We start from the raw sequence: 18,975 nt of genomic DNA on the forward strand, positions 1-18,975 counted from the left end.
CATGTTGACCTCCCAGCAGAACAGCAAACTCTAACTGGCTCCAGTGAGGTCAACCTCCTTTTCCCAGCTGAAGCCCCAAATTACTAATTAATCTGCCCTGCATTGATACATTAATTTCAAGCCCATCCAGTGGTGGTTGTCTATCACTGATAAATCTCACAGGCAGTAATTTCTTCTCCACAGAGATCCAATCTAATGAAGCAATAGTGGACTATTAGCTCTATAGGGGTGTTCTGCAACAAGACGCGTCCGTGTTATCGGATGTCAGCCAGGCTGTTTGTTCTGTCTTCACAATACCTCAGGACCAGCATGAAGTCAGCACCAACCGCATCTCATCTGGCTTCTGCGGCTAAGCCATCCAGACCTCGAGCCTCCTCTTGTTACACCCCACAGGAGCGATAGCAGTTGATTTTTTTTCCTGTATAAATACTGCAAAATGCAGTTGTTAGTGAAATATCCATCTTGGGGTTTTTTTCTTATGCTGTAGACCTGCCGTGCAGTAACTAGTTCACCTGCCTTACTGGTGAACTTACTTGTTATTTTGCAAGGGAGCACTCTGCGTACATTTTTGGTAGTGATATAACGCACAGCGAACATTCCATTTAGATGTGAATTTGCTTTTTGTTCCCATTTGGAGCCATGCGGTATGCATTGCTGTGCAGCCCTAGTATACTCAAAGAGGTTTCCTTCTCCGTTACCCAGAAGTGGGCACTGAATCAGTGCTCCTGCGTCACTCCATAGCTCATTAACTAGCAAAAAATAATACTGTGTCTTTTGTAACTTTCTTAATTTACTATTTTTTTTTACAAGAAACACATACTGCTGTGACACGTCTTCCTTATCAAAGCAAACCAGGATTTATCAGTGAACTAGTATATGGTATTTGGTTCTTAGGTTACAATGAATTCTTCTGAAGTGATGTTAAAATCTAGTAGAGCAATATAATCCTCTTTTTTTTAGCGTTCTGATTATCTCTCTCACATAAGACTTCTCATTATTATGTTCCATCTTTGCTTCAAGCAGAGATCTTGTTTTTCTCACATATTCTACGCTCTTAGTTAAAGTCTAATTATTGGTCTCTCTCTCTCCAAACTTCTCCATACTTTGTTGACAAGCATACATTCATATTAGTCCAGGAGTGATAATTGCACACAGCTTTAATTCTGGTGCTTCAGCAGAGAGTTTTAAGTTCAGTCTTTAAAGTTAATGGTATGAAAGAAGATGTAGGTAAAATACAACCATACCTAGATATCATAAAGTTCATGCACACATTTGCACAAATGCCTGAAAGATCACAGTAGATCTGTTGTCCAATGATATTGATATTTTGCTACTAAAATAAGGACTAGATCTTAGAAAAAAAAAAAGTCCTAAGGACTGGGTAGCTGATAGCGTGAGGCCAATGGGTTCATTTTCAGAAGCTCAGGACTTAAGCGTGCGTGGCTTGTTTGAAATTGTGGCTGATTACACTGTATGACTAATTAGGTGCTTGGAGGCTTTTTGAAAGTGAAGGCCGTAAAGTTGAGGTCTGAGGACCAGAGAAAAGGAAAGTTGAAGGAACCCGCTAGTTCTGAAAGCCTGAAGTTGTGTGTGGTGGTTATTCATCCATGCAAATTACTTGAACATCATCTTACTGGAGATCTGAAAACCATTGCAGTATGTGCACATGGGTTTCTGGGGAAAGAACATATAGAAATATAATTACACAATGTCAGTCATCACTCTCTCTTCTATTACTCTCTGAAACATTCTGGTTCTTGTAAATTTACCTTAGGACCTGGTGCTTGATGTCGATCCTCAAACTGATTCTTGTGTCTAAGTACAGGGCAGCACATCCCCACTCCCTTGGAGTGCAAGAACCCAAAGGGTTTGTCTGCATATTCTGCTTTTAAGAATGTGCTTGGCAGAGTTTCCTGGGATTCTCTCCCCTGGAATCTTTTTTAGGATGAAGAGACTTACTCTGGCACAGCAGAAGTGCAATTAAGAGTCATAGGAAATTGAAAAAAAAAATCACAACATTGAACATAATAAAACATAGTGCAAAAAACAGTGGGGAAGGACAACTAGAGAAGAAGCAAGAGCACTCTTGTTCTCTTGCCTTAGAAAAGATAGCAGGAAAGGTAAGAATGCGGATCACAAGCTCTCACATATCATTTCAATTTACAAGCACTTTCAGTTTTTTGCTTAAAGCATCTTCTCTGTAGTTATTGGAAACTACCTGAGGTGATTGTTGGGTAGGTTGTAATGCAGTTACAAAACTAGCAAATAGTAGGAGTCTGTAACTAGAAATAATAGTAAAACTCTGTCCAGATCTTTCTTCCTTGTTTGAAATTGAATGTATTTACCCTTTGTAGTTGTCACCTGCACTGTCTTTTAGTTTGGTTTTGGTTTTATCGAGATGTTCCAAAAATGGCTTGTTTTTACATAAATTTTACTATGCTTTTGTCTTGTAGTAAGAGCAGATTGGATTTCTCATTGCTATGGGTACATATAGGTGTAGCTGTGCTGTTGTACCTGTGCTGGCCGTGTGTGTGTACAGCCATGACTACATACGAGTTCCTGGAGCAGAGAGAGCTCCTGGCTGGAGATTCTATAGGAGGAAGAGTAGACAGCAGGTTTCCTGATCTCTGGTTTTATACCTTAATTGAGAAATCCCGTGTCTCACCTATTTTCTTTGTCCTTTTTCAGGAATTTGTTGGTATATATAAAATGGGTTATAAGCAAGCCTACCTCTAGAATAACTATCCATCTAAGAAGGTAAGGTGGTACATTTACAGGTGAAGACAAATGATAAATTAAAGTCATTGAGGTATATGCTGTAAAGTAATCATTGCATGATAATCATTTAGTCTCACAAATCAGTAAGTACTGTTTAATTCTATAGGTGATTGAAAGTAGTATAACCAATAGATTGCTTTTGTGTTTAATTGGGTAATTACGACTAGGTGATATTTTGTGGTCTCTTGTCATTTTCATTTGTCAAAAAAGGCATTGTGTATGCCATGAAAAATGGCAAAACATGGCATCTGGTAGCAGATGAAATGGAAGCCTTTGCTTGGGGAGCAGGGGAAGGGGAGGAGGAAAGAGTCAGATGAAGCCAAGGGAACAAAACAGGCCGGATTTTGGTCAAGTATGCTTGTAGAGCATTTATTTTCCTTTGTGGAGCATAATCAAAACCTTTTTGGATAGCAAAAGGAGTTTTGTAATGACTTTTGTCGACATTAAGAAGTTTTGACAGTATCTGCTGCCATCATTTCTGGAATATTCTGAGAAGTTAGGGAATGACAACAACATCAGATTTCATGGGGGTTTGTATATAAAGGGACAGCTTTCCTAGTTAAAACACATATTCGGCCTGTACTGATGTTGGCAGAGGAATTGGCGTGGAACTGCGGATACATCTTCTTGCTTGTCCCATCTGGGCATTGAATGGACTCCACACAAGGAGCAGGGGACGAATGTTCTGTCCCTGCTTCGCATGACCCTTCTGGGAATTGCCAGGAGACAGATTTTTCAGACAACGTAGCTCTACCGTCACAACTTTAACAAAATACAGTGAGCAGCAATATTATTGAACACTTGGAAATGACAATTATAATCACCTGGGTGGGGGGAGGGGGCGCGAAAATCTGTTCAGATCTCTAAAGCCTGAAGTGCAGCAGTACTTTACAAGGTAAAGCTTCCCAGGAAGGCAATTCTTTCAATTCACAGGGTTCTGCTCAGCAGAAGCAGAAACTCAGCAGTATGGTACACAAGTGGCAAATCAGTTCAGCAGCTGAATAGACTCTGGCCATTGAAAATCTGCAATTTAAAGGCAGGCTCAACTTTGCTGTTCCCTGACAGCAGCTCACATGTATTTCTACCTTAATATAATAAGATAAGAATTCACCAAAAGATACAGACAGACATCTGAATGCCTTTGGAAGTAGTTGCTTCAGGAAAATTTCCAATATTACAAGAAATAAATTTATTGTATATGCCAGGACTTGTCAGAGTCCAAAGCTATCCAGAAATAGATGGAAATAGTCTGAGACATGTTTAGAGTGATGTCGAAGTTGGAAGAGCATGTAAAAGTAGTTGACTGAAAGAATCTATCCATTAAATAGCACTAAGAGAAGAAAATCTCATGGAACTCATACAGCAAGTCTGGGACTGAACAGCAGAAAGAGCAACATTTTGCAGGACACTTCAGCCTTTTAGGTTTCCTGCAGTAATCCTGAAAGAGTTTCATGTGGAGAAAGTTTAGGGAAGTAAAGTGATTTATAGGGAATAATGTTTGCATTAGCAGTTTGATGTTACAACTCAAGCAATCCATCAGATTTTACTTTGGTCCGTTTATTTTGTACTTCCCTTGCCCAAGGCCTTGTTTCTCATTGCAATGAAAGGTCAACTTCCAGCACTGAGCTAAGCAAGAGCAGTATGGAAGAGAGTTCAAAGACAAGCTAACACACAAACCAGAAGAATCCCGATGAGGGTTGATATTGAAAACACATTTATTTTAAATGTAAATACGCATAAAATCAATACTTATGGGTAAATCTGCCCTAGGTTTTAAAATCATCTTGCTACAGCTTGTATCTGGTGTGTCATTTTGGGGACATCAGTCAGTTTGCATGTCATGTGTTTGCATGTCAGACTCCGTCAGGTGTCAAGGATTTTACTGAAACCTGAGAAGCTGCGAGAATCCTTTGTGAGCCCTCACTTCAAAAATCATTTCTTAAACATGAGCAGAGGACAGCGGTTGTGGCAGCATTTCCCAGTGTATACTCGCGGGTCATGCAAATCGGAGTCTTTGCAAATGAGCACTGCTTAAAATGAAATAACCGAGCTTGTAAAGAACGTGCAGTTTGTGTTGTACAGGAAGATCATTCAGTAATTTCAGATTTTGTAGTGGAGACGCTGATGAGGATTATTGTTATTACCAGGGAAGATTGAGCCTGAATGGAAAAAAAAATTCAAAGTAAGTCTTAAGGGGAAGCTAGCGTAGCAATGGCAAATGTATTTCATTTTTCACTGATGCTGCGTTACAGCAGTGTATGGCAAACAAAACAGCTGTGGCTGTAGTTTCTGGACATGTCCAAACACAAGGGAAAATTCTTGTGTCACATTTGCTTGATTTGCAAGTGATTTTCTGCCAAATTAAATTAGAGCTTTAATGCAGCGAATGGAGCTCATTTTCACCTGTTGGTGCAGCTGCCATGTCACCAATGTAATGTCCTTTTAGAGTCGAATAGTCAGTTTGTTTGGTTGTGTTTTTTTCCCTTTCAGTGCCTGGCTGAGTGTCATTGACAGAGGAGGGCAGAACACCCAGGCCAGGAGAAATGAAATGCTGTCACGTCTCCCTTTGCTGCAGCCGAGTGCCCGGCCCTTCTCCCAGCGTCACCCTTCAAAGTGGCACATGCCACTTTCTTTATGTCTGGTTGAGCTGGTATGGAACTTCCGAGCCCTTCTCTTCCTCTCTTGAAGGGTTCAAACCAGGACATCTTTAGGAAAAAAAAAATGTGCCTGCAGATTTTAATTTGCTAGAGAATGAATGCCTGCCCTCAGCATGCTGCTTCGGTTTCATGTGCCACTGCGTCGTAAGAAACAATCCTTTATTATGGGTTGCTTTGTCAACTCTAAATATATTAGCTACTTGATGAACTTGATGTATGGAATTCGTTAGCCAATCTTTCTGAGTAATTAGTTTGCTTAATGCTTGCTTGTTATGCATTTGTTTTAGTTTCCTAAGAGGCAGCGGTCCTCAACTATTTCTGCGAGGGGTTCAGCAGTGATGAAAACGAAGCTGCTTCAGGCAGCGCTGGGGGAGGACCGTCCTTCTTGTGCAGGGTGGAGAGGATCATTTTGCTGGGTGTCACTTGCGAGCACAAAGGGAGCAGCACCGTCCGTATCCTGAGTTCTACGCTGAAATGCTGGAGATGGTGTGAGCCTGTCCCAGTTCATCGCTGCCCCTGCTACTGCCCAGGGGCCGGTTCAGATCCCTGTTCGGGGGGCTGGGTTGGAGGGGGAAAAGCAGCTTTGTAGTGATGCTCTAGGAAATAGATGTGGCTGCCATGCTGGCTGAGGAACCAATACATTTACCAACAGAAATGGATGAAGTTAATTGCAAATTAGTGCATATCAACACCTGAGTGCTTTATTTTGCTTTAGTGGGTTCTTGGTTTTCTAGTTGCTCTCTAAACATTAAAAAAACCCCACAACTTCTTGGCTTTGTTATTTAGTCCAGTGTATGTACAAAATTGTCTTTTCTTAGCGAGACCTCATCAGAGAGAATCAAAGTGGGAAACTGAAATTACTTAATCAATGAATAGGGATGAGTTGAGAAGAAAACTACTGTGGAGCTCACAGAAGAATATGGAAAGTGTCAGAAGAGGTATAAATTATATCTATCAACAAATGAAATAGTTTCAATATAAAAAATTTAGTGGATATTTATATGCATGGAAGGGTTGAATTGAATTTCTATTCTACAGTTATCTGCTTTGCATATTAAGACATACTTGGTATCCATGATCGATTGTGTTTTGTTAAATTTATTATGTATAATATCCCTAAAAACCTACTCATTTCAACCATTTTTGAGTATTTCAAGTTGCTGTTTGCAAGCTAGCATTCCACCAAGAGAACAAGACTAATACAGTGGGATTTTAAATGACCAGCTGAACAGCTCATAGTAAATGAGGAGATGAAAAAACACAGAGTACACAACTGTTAGGCTGGGAATCAGTCATCTAAACGATTCTCAGATCAATATAACAAAATCAGGAGCCATTCAACAATCCTATACGTGAGAAGAATCTGTGATAACCAGGAGTCTTAAGGAGCAGTTTGCCTGACCTTAATATATAGATCATCTGGACCTGCTCTGGAAATACGAGATGTACCGTAGTTATGTTTATTTACCAAAAAAAAAAAGCGGTTAAAGAAAGAAGATGCTGTCAGAACAATCTCGTCTGTGGGTGACTCCTGGTGGGTGTGTGATCCCGATGCCTCCATCTTGCTGTTGCTTTCAGACCTGTGAGGTTGGGGACATCAACCTGCCTGGGCACGGACCCTGACAGAAAGGAGCTGCACGTGGAGTGAGCTAGCTGGGAGTAGTAGAAAATTAGTGTTGCTTAAGGGTTGAGCTTGTCCTCATATGTCCAAGTTGCAGTAATGGAATCTGACCTTTTTATGACTCTCGTGATAGAAAATGCCATAATGTATTAATAGCTGGTGTTAAATCAAGTGTCATCAGTGAACCGTTGCCCATTAGGTACTTCACCACCACTGCCCAGCTTTGACTGGGCTGTGCCATCTGTCACTGGGACAACGAAAGCTCCTGATTTAAAATGCTGTCTGGAGACGAAAGCAGGTTAATGCTTGGAGCATTGATTGTAACCAGATTTTGTTCCAAAGGTTTTTTTCTTCATTGTCTTTGTGCCTTGGTCAGCATTGCCTGGTTGTAGGCCAGGGGAGACACGCATGTGCTGAAAAGCTGCTTAGCAGCATCCCATACTTCTTCATTTTCCTTGCACTGGAATGTGAATACAGGGAAGGTAAGAAGACAAGCTAAAAGAGAGTCTTAAAAAACACAGACGGGTTTTTCTAAGGCCAGTGAGTATTGTGCCAGCTAATTGTTTTGGCGATCTTGCCAAGCCTGGATTATTTTTAGAGCATTATTACCTTCTGTGTTATATCTGGGTATTCTTCTGTCAGCAAGCTTTCTTGTTAAAGTTTTGTTTTGTCTCCATTAATTGCTTGACAGTCCTTAGGAGACAATATATGTCTTTTTGTCTTTTTTTTTTTTTTTTTTTTTTTTTTTAATACATATATGCACACACACAGTTTGAGCCTCACTCTTTGTCCTTGTGTAATGCAGTAAATCCATTAATGGATACCACGGTAAAATAGCATGGAGGGTGTTGGTCTCTTCTTCCAAGTAGCAAGTGATAGGACAAGAGGAAACAGCCTCAAGTTGCCAGGGGAGGTTTAGATTGGATATTAGGAAAAAATTCTTCCTGGAAAGGGTTGTCAGGCATTGGAACAGGCTGCCCGAGGAAGTGGTGGGGTCACCATCCCTGGGCGGGTTCAAAAGACGTGTAGACGAGGTTCTTAGGGACATGGTTTAGGACTAGATTTAGGTTAGGTTAAGGTTGGACTCGATGATCCAAGGGTCTTTTCCAACCAGAATGATTCCATGATTCAGTGGTAGAAAGAGAATTCAAATATATCCCTACGCTAAAATTGTCTGATAATAATAATAATAATCTTAGCTCGTTAAAGGCTTAAACTCACAGATCCTGGCAATTCTGATCTTAACCCCCAATGTACTTAAGTAATGAGCATTGCCTGGCTGTGCGCATTACCTGCGCTTTTCTGAGCCCTGCTGCTGCACAGCCCTGTGTTTGGCATCTTGGGTGACTGAAGAGACTTTGGCTTTGGAAGCAGAATTGGTTACAGCTGGAATGGGCTGGGAGGCTGACATTCAAACAGCAGGGTGGTAGCCATGCAGCACCCACATCTGTGTGTCCTGCACAGCAGACTTTGACCTGCTGCTGCCACCTTTATTCCCTGCTAAAAAAAAAAAAAAATAGAGGTTTTTTAGATACCTTTTCTACTCTTGTTTCCAGTCCCCTGGTGCTGACTGCAAGCACTGGAGCAGCAGAACCACTTGCTAACGAGAAGGTCATCGGCCGCTGCTGCGAGCACACCTCCCCGCACCCTGCACTCAGAGCGTCCCGCTGTGCTCTCCGCTGCTGTTCCCAGGTGTGAAACTGCAGGCCTGGGCTTTGGAAGGCTTGGTTGGTACTGGCTTTCTTCTGTTTCTGTTTGGCTTACTGCCTTGTGCCCAGCGACTATGGATTGGTAGGTACAAGGAATCTCGGTGGCAATCAAATATTGCAGATTCTGAGTACAATAGTTGCTTGGCTGAGCAAGGCATGTTTAAAATGGACAGTGCCATAGAATTAAACAGTGAGGAGCCAATTTCATATGTAAGTAAAGGTGCCACTCTTGATTTTCTTTATTGTATGGAATATAACATAGAAGACACCTTCTCACTTGACGTCTTTGGTATGTAAAACAATTGTCTTGTGATGTGGATAATGTCAGCAGCCCTGCTTGTCTCCTTTTGGGTAATTTATTTCTGGTATGGTTCTTACAGAAGATGTACCCTTGTAGGAAAGTCTTGCAGAGGTCAGATGCTATAGGAGTGGTTTTACCTAAGGAATTCAGAAGTGAGCGGTTTCGTCTTCTAAGTTTCTTTCATTGCTAGTAAGAGGTCTGTGCGAGGAACACATCTCTTGAAGAATTTATAGAATAGTTCAGAAAGATTTTAATTTTTTGTTATGCTCATATGGCTGATAGTTTCAAGATATACTTTCGCCTCCTCAAAATCTGATGTTTGTATTTCACAGTTCTCTCAACCTAAACCCACTAATCCTCTAATCACCTTAAATCAGCTCTAAAGGTCTTGTTTCTCCACCGAGCTCTTTTGACGCTTTTAAAGAGCATTCTAACAAGTGTGTGCAGTGGTTTGCACTCCTGTTTTGAAAGACTAGCTGTGAAAACACGAATTTCCTTCAAACATCAATTTTAACCACTAAAATGTCAGAACTGAATGCGTGTTTCTGTCCTCTTAGGTAAGATTTATGTTACTCTCTCCCTGAATGAGCAGGTGAAACAGAATAGTGTTGTACTGAAGAACAGTGACTGCTGCAGAGCTGAATGTTTCTCTGGGCCTGCAGGCTGAGACCACTATCTGGAACTGAAAACAAAATATATTATTTTTACAACTGTGGGCAAAACACCCTAAATCTTTTTCTGTTTTCCCTGTTGTTCATGTCACACATCAAATCAAATGTCTGCTGTGATTCAGTCGCAGTTGTGCATTTTCTGCACAACATTATTTCCTGTTACTTAGATACTTATTTTAAATACTATAAATCAATACAAGGTTATATTTACTCTGTTTTGATGTGATGATGCCATGGGAATGGGGAAATCTTACAGTTAGTTGTAGGAAGAGCCAAGGCCAATAAAGCATGTGCCATGGTCATGCTGGGCCATAGGGAAGGGCTCAGAGTGTGGGATGTGTCCTTTGTTTCAAATTCAGCATTAGTAATTGTGTCTAATCCTTGCAGCATCACACACATCCGCTGGTATATTGACTGCCATGGCTGTGCTGTGCCCTCTTCTACTTTCTTCAGAAAGTTGTTTAGAGCCAAACAAAAGGTTTCATTCAACCAGGAATTCCTTGGCCTTGAATTTTCAGGAGATTTGAAAATCTTTCAGTTGAATTAGAAAATTACAGTTTTAATTAGATAAATTTGTCTCTGATGCTTTGTTTCAGAAGCATATGCACTTGGTTTCATTCTGAAATAAAATGTCTGGGTCTTCTGCATCTTCTTTTTGATTTTGCAGAAACTGGTCACCAAGTTTAACTCTGTTTTAGAATTAGTTTGGATGGTAAGTATATATTATCTGTTGGAAATGTAGCTGTTGTGGTAGCAAAAGTCACCATCTGTGCTGAACACTGTATATTTAAATAGATAAAGTAGGGAAGCAAAGGACTCCATCTATTTTACTGATGGTAAACTGAGGCTCAGAACCAGTTTACCAGTGTTGGTCTATGAGGCAAGGAACTGTAAACTGTAAACTAAGGTATGAACTAAAGTACAGGGCCATATTGCATTGTATGGTGTGTTTTATTAAATCTTGACACTATAAGGGTTCACGGGAAATGCTGAGGGTTGAGAGTAGCTGTTGGCCAAAAAGGGTGGGAATCCATATGGATAAAGGAAAGCACAACATTGCCGTTGACCTACTAGATTTAGTTTTTGCTGTAAACAAACATATTTCTATGTATAAGGTTGTAAACTTATGCTTTTCAAAACATAGTCACGTGAGATTTCTTTCACATAATGAGATACCGTAGGAATAGTGTAGCTTATAAAAATATTAACTTCAAATTTGCTGAATAGCTTGAGTGAATTTTATTATTTCTTCAAAATGTTCATAGTCTGTGTGGGCAGATAACAGGAGAAAAAAGAAGTTCAGGCAGCACTAAGACTTTGCATTAGAAATAAATTGCAGCCTGGAGGAGTTATGCTTTATGGTCATATTTCAAAGCCTTTGATAATAAGAAAAGTAAAAACAATGGATTTTACATTGCTGCAGAATGCATAATGTTGGGTGTCTATAACCTGTCCTAGATTGCTGTGGCATGTGCAGGATTTAAACATTCGTAGCAGCAACATTCCTTTGGGAGCCTCGCTGTTTGTTCAGAGGAAATCTCAATACTTTCAGCAGAAAAGAATATGGTTCATGAACTGATCTCCTTTCTTCTGCTTCTTTTTAATAGTCATCCTGGGAGTACGCTCCGGTTAACCAAGGATTGTGCTGCTTGCTATAGTGGAGAACGGTGAGATGAGATTTAATGTAGTGTGAAAGACATTGAGCATGGGAGAAAAGGGAGGGAGGAGAGGAAAAAGTTTACACTCCCTACTTGTCAGCATAATTTTGCCCCTGCAGCATCCTTTTTTTCGGTGCGCTACGATGTAGAGCGTGTGAGACAAGCATGTTGCTTAGCAACTGGAGGTGAACAACCTGCGCAGAGAAGTAACAGCAGGGGAAGAGGAGGGAGCATGAATATATATGGCCCTTATTTCAGTTGCTCGTTTTAGAAATGAGGCAGGAAATCTTTAGCTGAAGCTCTTCTGCATTTCTTTCCCCAAACAAGTGCCTTCTCTGCCTTTCTCACTGAGCAGGATGCCTCAGCTGATTTATTATTGTGGCAAAGGAGTGTGGTCATCTGGAAAGCCTAAAAATCCAGGATCCCCAGAGTGAATAAAATGCACCGGAGGGAATTTTGTTTGCTGGAATGCAAAAGGTTAAGTTGCTTGGGCCAAACTCTGCAAAGTCTGGAATGAATCGGGGTAATGAGGGAAGGAGATGCCTCTCATCAAAACGTGGACTGATGTACTTTGGGACGAGTCCTTCTAATGGCTGCACACCTTAGAGGAGATGGAGCTTTTTAAGTCTCGTATTAAGAGTCTGGGTTTTGTGAAATTATTTTCATCCATCCATTCTGGTTTGTGTTAAGAGCTAAGAAGAGGGATGGTGTGTCACTCTGCCAGATTCTCTGGGCAGATGAAAGATTTGGCTCACCTCTTACAAATTCTAGGAGAAAAGCCAGGGAAGGTATCTGTTCCAGGCTTTTTATCATCAGGTACCTTTAACTGTAGAATCACATCCGAGACCATCTGAAACAGACTCAAAGCAACAAATTCCATCTACTTAATTTTGTTCTCTGCAAGTGCAAGGAGAAACACTAGATTTGAGTTGGCCTCTGATTTCACAAAATGCCACTAACTGTATGAAAAACTCTGAAGAAATAGTTGTAAAATGGATTCTTATCGACGGGCTATGTGGGCAGTGCAGTCCATGAAGCACAGCCTGTACAGTGCTGTTTGCACTTCATGTCCACTTTTAAATGCTTAAAATAAAGATCCTCTACCTCAGTACACAGAAATGAGAGATGGAAGAAGAGGCTGCAAATAATATTTGTATGCAAAAAGCTTAGTGCAGGCAGAGCTTGTGATAGAGCGCTGAGCAGATTAACAATCAGCTCTGGCTGTGCAAGTCAGGGATGTAAAGCAAGATGACCTAATGCCGAGATCAAAATACTTAACCAGCCCATGGCATTTGCCACATTACTTTCTGGCCTGCCGGAAAATGTCAGAATAAATGCTTGTCTTTTTCTAGTAAGTCTGGAAAATGTAACAAGGCTGAGCAATGTGAGATGCCAGGGGTGTGTGCTCCGGAGCTGAGCTTCTCCAGCCTTGCATGCCCAAGTCCTTGCTGAACTCCAGTGTTCAGGTGGGAAATGGGGAGGGGATGATTCCTAAAGCAGATTTGTGTGGTGGCTTTGTGAATCAAATCTGAAGTGAACTGACACCAAAATATGATATCAAATACAGAGGAAAGTTGTAACTTGCTTGTGTCGGGTATTTTATCTGGGGATCACTGCCAAGTAAGCAGCCAGACGAGTTTTTCTCCCACTTGATTTTTAAGATTTAGATCCACAAAAGTATCTAGTTTCCTAATTCTCCTCGATTCCAATAGAGATTGGGCACCTGTGTAATTCTGGTGATCTGAGCCAAAGAACCTTCTGCTGCCAGCTCTGCAAAGGGCATGTGGAAACCTTATCTTTGTTATTGGGCCCTGCGGGAATTTGTGACTTTGGGTCTTTGAAATGCCCAGTAGATATTCTTACAGGTCTTCCTAAATCATAGATTCATAATGTGTACTGTGTAGGTGCCAATGACTGTGGTTAAATGGACTCTGCCATGTGGAGTGGAGAGAGCCTTTCACCCTCTGTCCTTAAAATATACAGTGTAATCAGCGTCTTTGATTTCTGACTCGTGTGGAAATGGAGAGAACCTGCAATTGCTGAGGGACTGCAGAAGCCAGTGAGTCCCAGTTCTCCTTTGCCCTCAGGAGCATCAGTCCCTGGAGTGGCAGCACAGCAGCAGCTGGGTGTGGATGAACTAATGAAGACCAATGACAAGCTACATGTATGTAACGTTTGTGCTGCTCTAAGGGTGATGGGTTTAGACTAAAAGAAGGGAGATTCAGGCTAGAGATGAGGAAGAAATATTTTGCATTGAGGGTGGTGAGAGCCTGGCCCAGGTTGGCCAGAGAGGTGGTGGATGAACCATCCCTGGAGACATCCCAGGCCAGGCTGGACGGGGCTCTGAGCAACCTGAGCTGGTGAAGATGTCCCTGCTCATGGCAGGGGGGGCACTGGATGAATTTTGAAGGTGCCTTCAACCCAAACTATTCTGTGATTCCATGATATGAGACATAACGAAGCAGTGTCCATTGCTATGCATAAATACTGAAATAGTCCTGCAATTATAAAGATGGGCTCCATGTTATTTTAAAGTTGGTTTTGTGTGTGGAAAGCTCTGTGCTAGCTTTTGTGAGGAGCTTAGAAGGGCTTCTAAACAGAGAGGCTAGTGTTTGGGTAGATGACCCCAAAATGGGGCAAAATCCACACCAAAATATTTCAAAGCATACAATTTTGTACAAAGCTCCATGTCCTGAGAAGACAACTGCTGGAGTTGCTTCCATTGTACTTTTTTGGGGGTGGAGGGTGGGGGTGGAATTCCAACATTGTGAATAATGTCTAACAACTACAGGGAAAGTAAGATTAGGATGATATTGTGCTAAATGCTAAATCTAAACTTTACTGAGGCAGCTCTACCTCTGCTTTGGTGCTGGAATGTTTGGACATGAAGATGGTGGGAAATAAGAAACTCCTTCCCGCTCTGGGAGATCTGTGGTGAGTACCAGAGCAGATTTTTGTTTTGTTACAAACTGTTATCTCAACGCAAATCCCGAAGCAGCGCATGCGTAAGGGCACGGTCATGATCTCTGGGCTATCTGCGTTTAATGTTGGAAATGTTTGTTAAGACATTTTTTCCAGATTTACATATAAACAATTTAGATTTAAATTCAACTAGTGTCTTTCCAGAAATAATTACCAGCTTAATCCCCAGTATGTTCTGTTTAAAAATATCATGTTTTTTAAGTTGAAGCTAATATTATTGTAAGATTTAGATGAGTGATGTCATGCTCTGCTTTATCTAAACTGCCTTTTTTATTTTAAATAATTAAGCACAGATTTTTTTTTTCTCAGAGGGCATACTGCATCTGATAATATCCAGATATATTTTATTTTGGTCCAAGTTTTAGAATTGTGTGTCTACAGTTAAATCTTTTAACCAAGAGACCTCACTGGTACTATTTTGCTTGGGTTTTTTTTCTTTCTTTTGACCTTGGTGTGTCCTTAAGCTTTGCTGGCAATGACATTGAGTTGCTTGAAGGCTCGTCTCAGTGAAAAACTCCGTGTATGTACCATGTCAGCTCCATGCCAGAAGGCTTGCAAGGTGAAGAACACTTACTGTATTTTGCTCTGAAAGACTTTCTGAAAAATGTTCATTTGTGATAAGAACAAAAGTTTCCATTGCTGGGGTTTGGATTTTGGTGGTTTTTAGTGAGGAAGGAGAAAATCAGTGACAAAATGGGAGCAGTGTGAGTAAAGATTGGTAAGGAAGGATTAGAAATTACTCTCCAATGTATTTATGATTTACTTAGCAAAGGGTATAAAATACAAAAGGCTTGTAATTAATTTTTTAAAGATGAAAAGAGATGCAGTAAGAAGCTGCCAGGATTATTATTTGAGATTAAGTTGGCTGATCAAATAATGAGAACTAAAAAGTGTGATCTGCTCTGTTCATAAACCTATCTTGGATTAATTAAATCTGTCATTTATTTAAATACATGTCATGTTGTCAGATTAACGTTTTTACCTAAAACAAAAGGGTTGTCAGGGAAAATAGCATCATTTGGTTTCAAACCAAAGGCGTGAACATAAGCCGTAAGTCAGTAGATTTTATAAATGCCACATGAAGGCTGCCTGTGGTCGGTGATCAGGTGGAATTTATCGTCCTGTAGAGATCAGTTACATGGGCAGTATCCTTCACGTCCTTAAGCATTCTAGGAAATTTTTAGGAAATTTCATTTTAGTTTAAATGAAAGTTGTGCTTTTTAATGCTGGACTCCATGGTTTCACTTCTGCTGGAGTGCTCCTGAATTACCAAACTGCTTTCCTTTCAACATCCAGACAAATTCTCATAATATGAAAACCTTATTTTTTGTGAAGTGTGTGGAGTTATGTCTTCATGAGAAAAGACTGCAAATGACAGTGAGAATGATTATTTTTTTTTTTTTAATATATATCTGAATTTTGCAAAAGATTGGGCAAAAGCAGCAAACTGAATAGAAAACAAGGTTATTTTACAACAGGCACTTTTGCTGCCCTGGATACGTACAGTCTGCTTATTGGTGTAATTCCAGGGCTATTGCACAAAGAAGGGTTGCTCAGGGCACAGAGAAACTCAGAGCACATATGATTTAGGGTCATCTTTCTGGCATATCGCTTGGAAATGCTGTTCACGTGCGGAGCAACGATGTGGTGCAGATACAGACAGTTCAGTGTGTTGGGCGTAAGATTTGCAGCTGAAGCAGAAACCCATTTTTGCAGGGAGGAGAGGAACCCTCCTGTCAAACTGAGGCCCTGGGACCTGAGCAGCAGGTCCCAGATGATGCTCTGTATAATTATTTTCCATGAAATACATTACACAGTCTACTTTACACTGACTGCAATGGTAATGAGCTTTGTAATGGGGAGAACTTGCTTTAAATGTACCACATTGTCTAAGGTTCAACAAAGGCAAGTGCCGGGTCCTGCACTTGGGTCACAACAATCCCATGAACGCTGCAGGCTGGGGAAGAGCAGCTGGAAAGTGCAGCGGAAAAGGCTCTGGGGGTGTTGGTGACAGCGGCTGAACATGAGCCAGCATGTGCCCAGGTGGCCAAGAGGCCACCAGCATCCTGGCTGGTACCAGCACTGGTGTGGCCAGCAGGCCCAGGGCAGTGACCGTCCCTGTGCTGGGACCTGGGGAGGCCAAACCGCCAATCCTGGGGGCAGTTCTGGGCCCCTCATCATCAGAAGGACATAGAGGCACTAGAGGGAGTGCAGAGGAGGGAACGGAGCTGGTGAGGGGCTGGAGCACAAGTGTGATGGAGCGGCTGAGGGACCTGGGGGGTTCAGCTGGAGAACAGGAGCTGAGGGGAGACCTTCTGATCTCTGAACTGCCTGAAAGGAGCTTGGAGCCAGGTGGGGTCGGGCTCTGCTCCCAAGGAACAAGTGATGGGGTGAAAGGAAATGGCCTCCAGTTGCACCAGGTTCAGATTGGATCTGGGGACCAATTTCTTCCCCAAAGGGCTGTTGGGCATTGGAACAGGCTGCCCAGGGCAGTGCTGGAGTCACCATCCTGGAGGGGTTGAACGGACAGAGATGAGGTTCTTAGGGACATGGTTTAGTGCCAGTGCTAGGTTAACGGTTGGACTCAATGATCCAGAAGGTCTTTTCCAACCAAAATGATTCTATGATTCTATATAAATGGACTATGTTCTGGTAGGACATTGCCTCAGTCTGTGTAGCTGGGTAGCTAGTCTGTGTAATTAGGAACACCAGCCCAAGTCTAAAAGCTTTCAGTAAGTTGTGAAATGTGAGGTAAAACTTGTCCTGGTACCTGCTTGAGAACCCATCAGTCTTCACCACGAGAGTGGGTGACCCTGGAGCCCGTCATCCAGTGTTGTGGCATCTCCATCCTTGGGGATTTTCAAAACTCGGTAAGACCCAAACAATGATGGAACTTTGCAGTCAGCCCTGCCATGAGAAGCCTGGACTAACTGTTCTGTGGAGGTCCTGTCCAGCCTAATATTTTCTGCGATGCTGTGACGGATTTCTGAGTTTGCAGTGTTGTGCCATTATGCACAGTGGATTTGGCAAGGAGATGGGTCTTCTGTACACTGGATTAGTCCTGTATGGGTGCACTGTGAGAATTTCTGTATAGGATAACACAATGGGTAATCATTGTGATCTCGGTCATGTGTTCTCAAAGTATTGAGTTGGTGTTTTCAAAAGCATAGGGAAGTATTGTTGAAAAAAAATTAATGTTAAGAAGTATAAAAACATTAGTGGAATTCAGGCGATGTCTGAAGAGTCATGTAGCTGCTGTGGCTTCCTCTATGTACCCTCACATCAGGTCACCATAAGCTGAGTATTTTACACTAAAAAATTAGTACGTGCTATGTTACATAGCATGAATGAACCAGGGAGCCTTAGTCTTCCCAGTTATACTTGCTTGTGCCATGTTTTGTTAGGAGTTTAAAAATTTCATATTTTAATAGGGTTCATGAACTTTTCAAAGTAGTCTGTACTTTCCTGTATATGAATGCTAATTTCAAACCTGAGTTTTCTTTCAAACGGAGTTAAACTAATATAGTTTTGTAGATCCAGAACAATGCCAGCTGGTTATTTCTAATTTCTCAGTGTCAAGCCCAGCAAGTAAAAGTCTTTGAAGAGAAACAAAAAGAATTTCTGAAGAGAAGTGGGATCCCAAGTCCTCGTGACCATGCTTTAATGAGAAGAGGGAGGTGCTTTAAAGAAGCAGCAAAGAAAATATTTATATAAGCAAAATTAATTGCCACTGCTTCGCTTTAGTGATGGCCTCGTTTCATATTTGCTCTCAGAAGCTCATGCAAAACACCTATTCATATAGAGGGAAATCTGGCTTATATATCTAAAGCTGATCCTTAAGCAACACAGCAGTTTTGACCAGTCTCAGAAAATTGTTTTTATATTTCATATTTGTATCGCACATTGCTCTGCTTTATGAATATGAAATGCAGTGCAACAGAGCAAAGCAACATTATCTATCTGAATAACTGTGGCTCCTCTAGGAAAAAAAGAGTAGCTAATTTAGATGAAAAACATGTGACAGCTTTTGATCGAGAGGCAGATAGAGCCAAGATAATCAGAGTGGCTGCTCCTTGGTGTATTAGAGCTACATCTTGTCTGAGCTCTAGGCAAGCGCTTGTTGTGGAAAGCTGTAAAGCAATATCACTGGTGCATCTGAGAAAGCACCAAAATGTTATTGTGGAATATACCTTTGTATCTCTCAAATTCTGAAGCCTAGGTGTGCTGCCGGAGCCGATTATAATACCTTACTCAGCAGGTATTTTAATTCTGCCTCTTATCTTTGATTCAAGGCAGAAAGGACTGGGGGAAAATATTGCATGACTGACTAGAATTCCAGAAAATATCTGGTGGTCAAATCACAATTCTCTGTTCCCTGCAAGGGCATGGGATGAATGCAACTGCATATAGTAACTATCTGTAGCAGTCTGGGAGAAATTATGAGGAAATGGAAATTCTTCACCCTTTGGACTCCTTTTAAACTCTGAGACAAAATTGATGGAGCAATGTACTCTAAGAAACCTTTTGTAGTGTTTGGCTTTCAACTCCAGCTGGCTTCCAAGACCTCAAATTTGTCCTAGCTGCAAAGCCCATATGAT

General features: G+C 41.3%; 1 protein-coding gene across 8 annotated transcripts in view; it reads left to right on the top strand.

Annotated features, from left to right (window-relative positions):
• The window catches only part of LOC135580444 (uncharacterized), a 102,410-nt gene that overhangs the window by 62,340 nt on the left and 21,095 nt on the right, over window positions 1-18,975 (top strand). For 3 of the 8 annotated variants that reach the window (XM_065074978.1, XM_065074976.1, XM_065074980.1), the window contains exons 3-5: window positions 8,613-11,404; window positions 13,300-13,559; window positions 14,246-14,329. The exons of 4 other annotated variants lie outside the window; for them this stretch is intronic. In XM_065074978.1, the coding sequence (XP_064931050.1) occupies window positions 13,546-13,559; window positions 14,246-14,329 (98 nt within the window). In that variant the 5' untranslated portion in view covers window positions 8,613-11,404; window positions 13,300-13,545. The remainder of the gene's footprint in view (window positions 1-8,612; window positions 11,405-13,299; window positions 13,560-14,245; window positions 14,330-18,975) is intronic. One more of the 8 variants, XM_065074977.1, reaches the window with a different exon arrangement.

The sequence above is a fragment of the Columba livia genome, chromosome 10 (genome assembly GCF_036013475.1).
Source record: "Columba livia isolate bColLiv1 breed racing homer chromosome 10, bColLiv1.pat.W.v2, whole genome shotgun sequence".
NCBI lineage: Eukaryota > Metazoa > Chordata > Aves > Columbiformes > Columbidae > Columba > Columba livia.